Source organism: Dendrobium catenatum, unplaced genomic scaffold (assembly GCF_001605985.2).
Source record: "Dendrobium catenatum unplaced genomic scaffold, ASM160598v2 original_scaffold_164343, whole genome shotgun sequence".
In the NCBI taxonomy this organism is placed as follows: domain Eukaryota; kingdom Viridiplantae; phylum Streptophyta; class Magnoliopsida; order Asparagales; family Orchidaceae; genus Dendrobium; species Dendrobium catenatum.
In genome coordinates, this window is record NW_021482768.1 from 1 (window position 1) to 709 (window position 709).

The 709-nt window shown below is 38.4% G+C and overlaps 1 protein-coding gene across 1 annotated transcript; it reads right to left on the reverse strand.

The window, feature by feature from the left end:
* Nucleotides 1–4: 4 nt before the first annotated feature.
* Nucleotides 5–703, reverse strand: LOC110109834 (rust resistance kinase Lr10-like; the record flags this gene model as incomplete). The annotated part of the gene is made up of 1 exon (XM_020841034.1): nt 5–703. A coding segment is annotated over one exon (699 nt), but the record flags the coding sequence as incomplete, so codon positions are not given.
* Between the last annotated feature and the right edge of the window lie 6 nt (nt 704–709).

A 709-nucleotide genomic window follows, 5' to 3' on the forward strand; every position in this document is an offset into this window, starting at 1 on the left:
AAGAGAAGAATGGCTTTGGCGGCATTTGTATGGAATCAACATTAGCTTGTAGCATCTCCACAACATTAATCATGGAAGGACGATCCACAGGACGTGTCTGAATGCAGCTCAAACCCACCTTACATAGTTTCCTCTCAAAATCATCAATCCCAAAAATGCCAAAGTTTTTAGACAGTTCCATCTTGTTTAGCTTATCATAAATCCATGAAGGATAGTAAACTTGACTAGAATCATCTGCTTTCTGGTCAGCATGCATACGCCCACCAGCCATGTCCATTAGAAGCATCCCAAAACTATATACATCTGATTTATGAGATATAGTCCCAAAACTTCTCGATATTAATTCTGGTGCAATATATCCAATTGTTCCTCTAGCAGCACTAATTGAGACAAGACTACGACCCTTAGGGTGTAACTTTGCTAAGCCAAAATCAGAGATTTTTGGTGTGAATTTATGATCAAGAAGGATATTATGAGGTTTGATGTCAAAATGCAGAATCCCCATATTACACCCCTGATGTAAGTAATGAAGTCCCTTGGCCACAGATAAGGCAATCTCAAGAAGCTTGTCCATATTGAGGATTCTATTTGCCTTGTCAAAAGTAAAAATGTATTTATCAAGAGACCCATTAGCCATGTACTCATAAACCAGTGCTCTATATGATCCTTCAACACAAAATCCAACAAGTTGCACTACGTTTACATGATG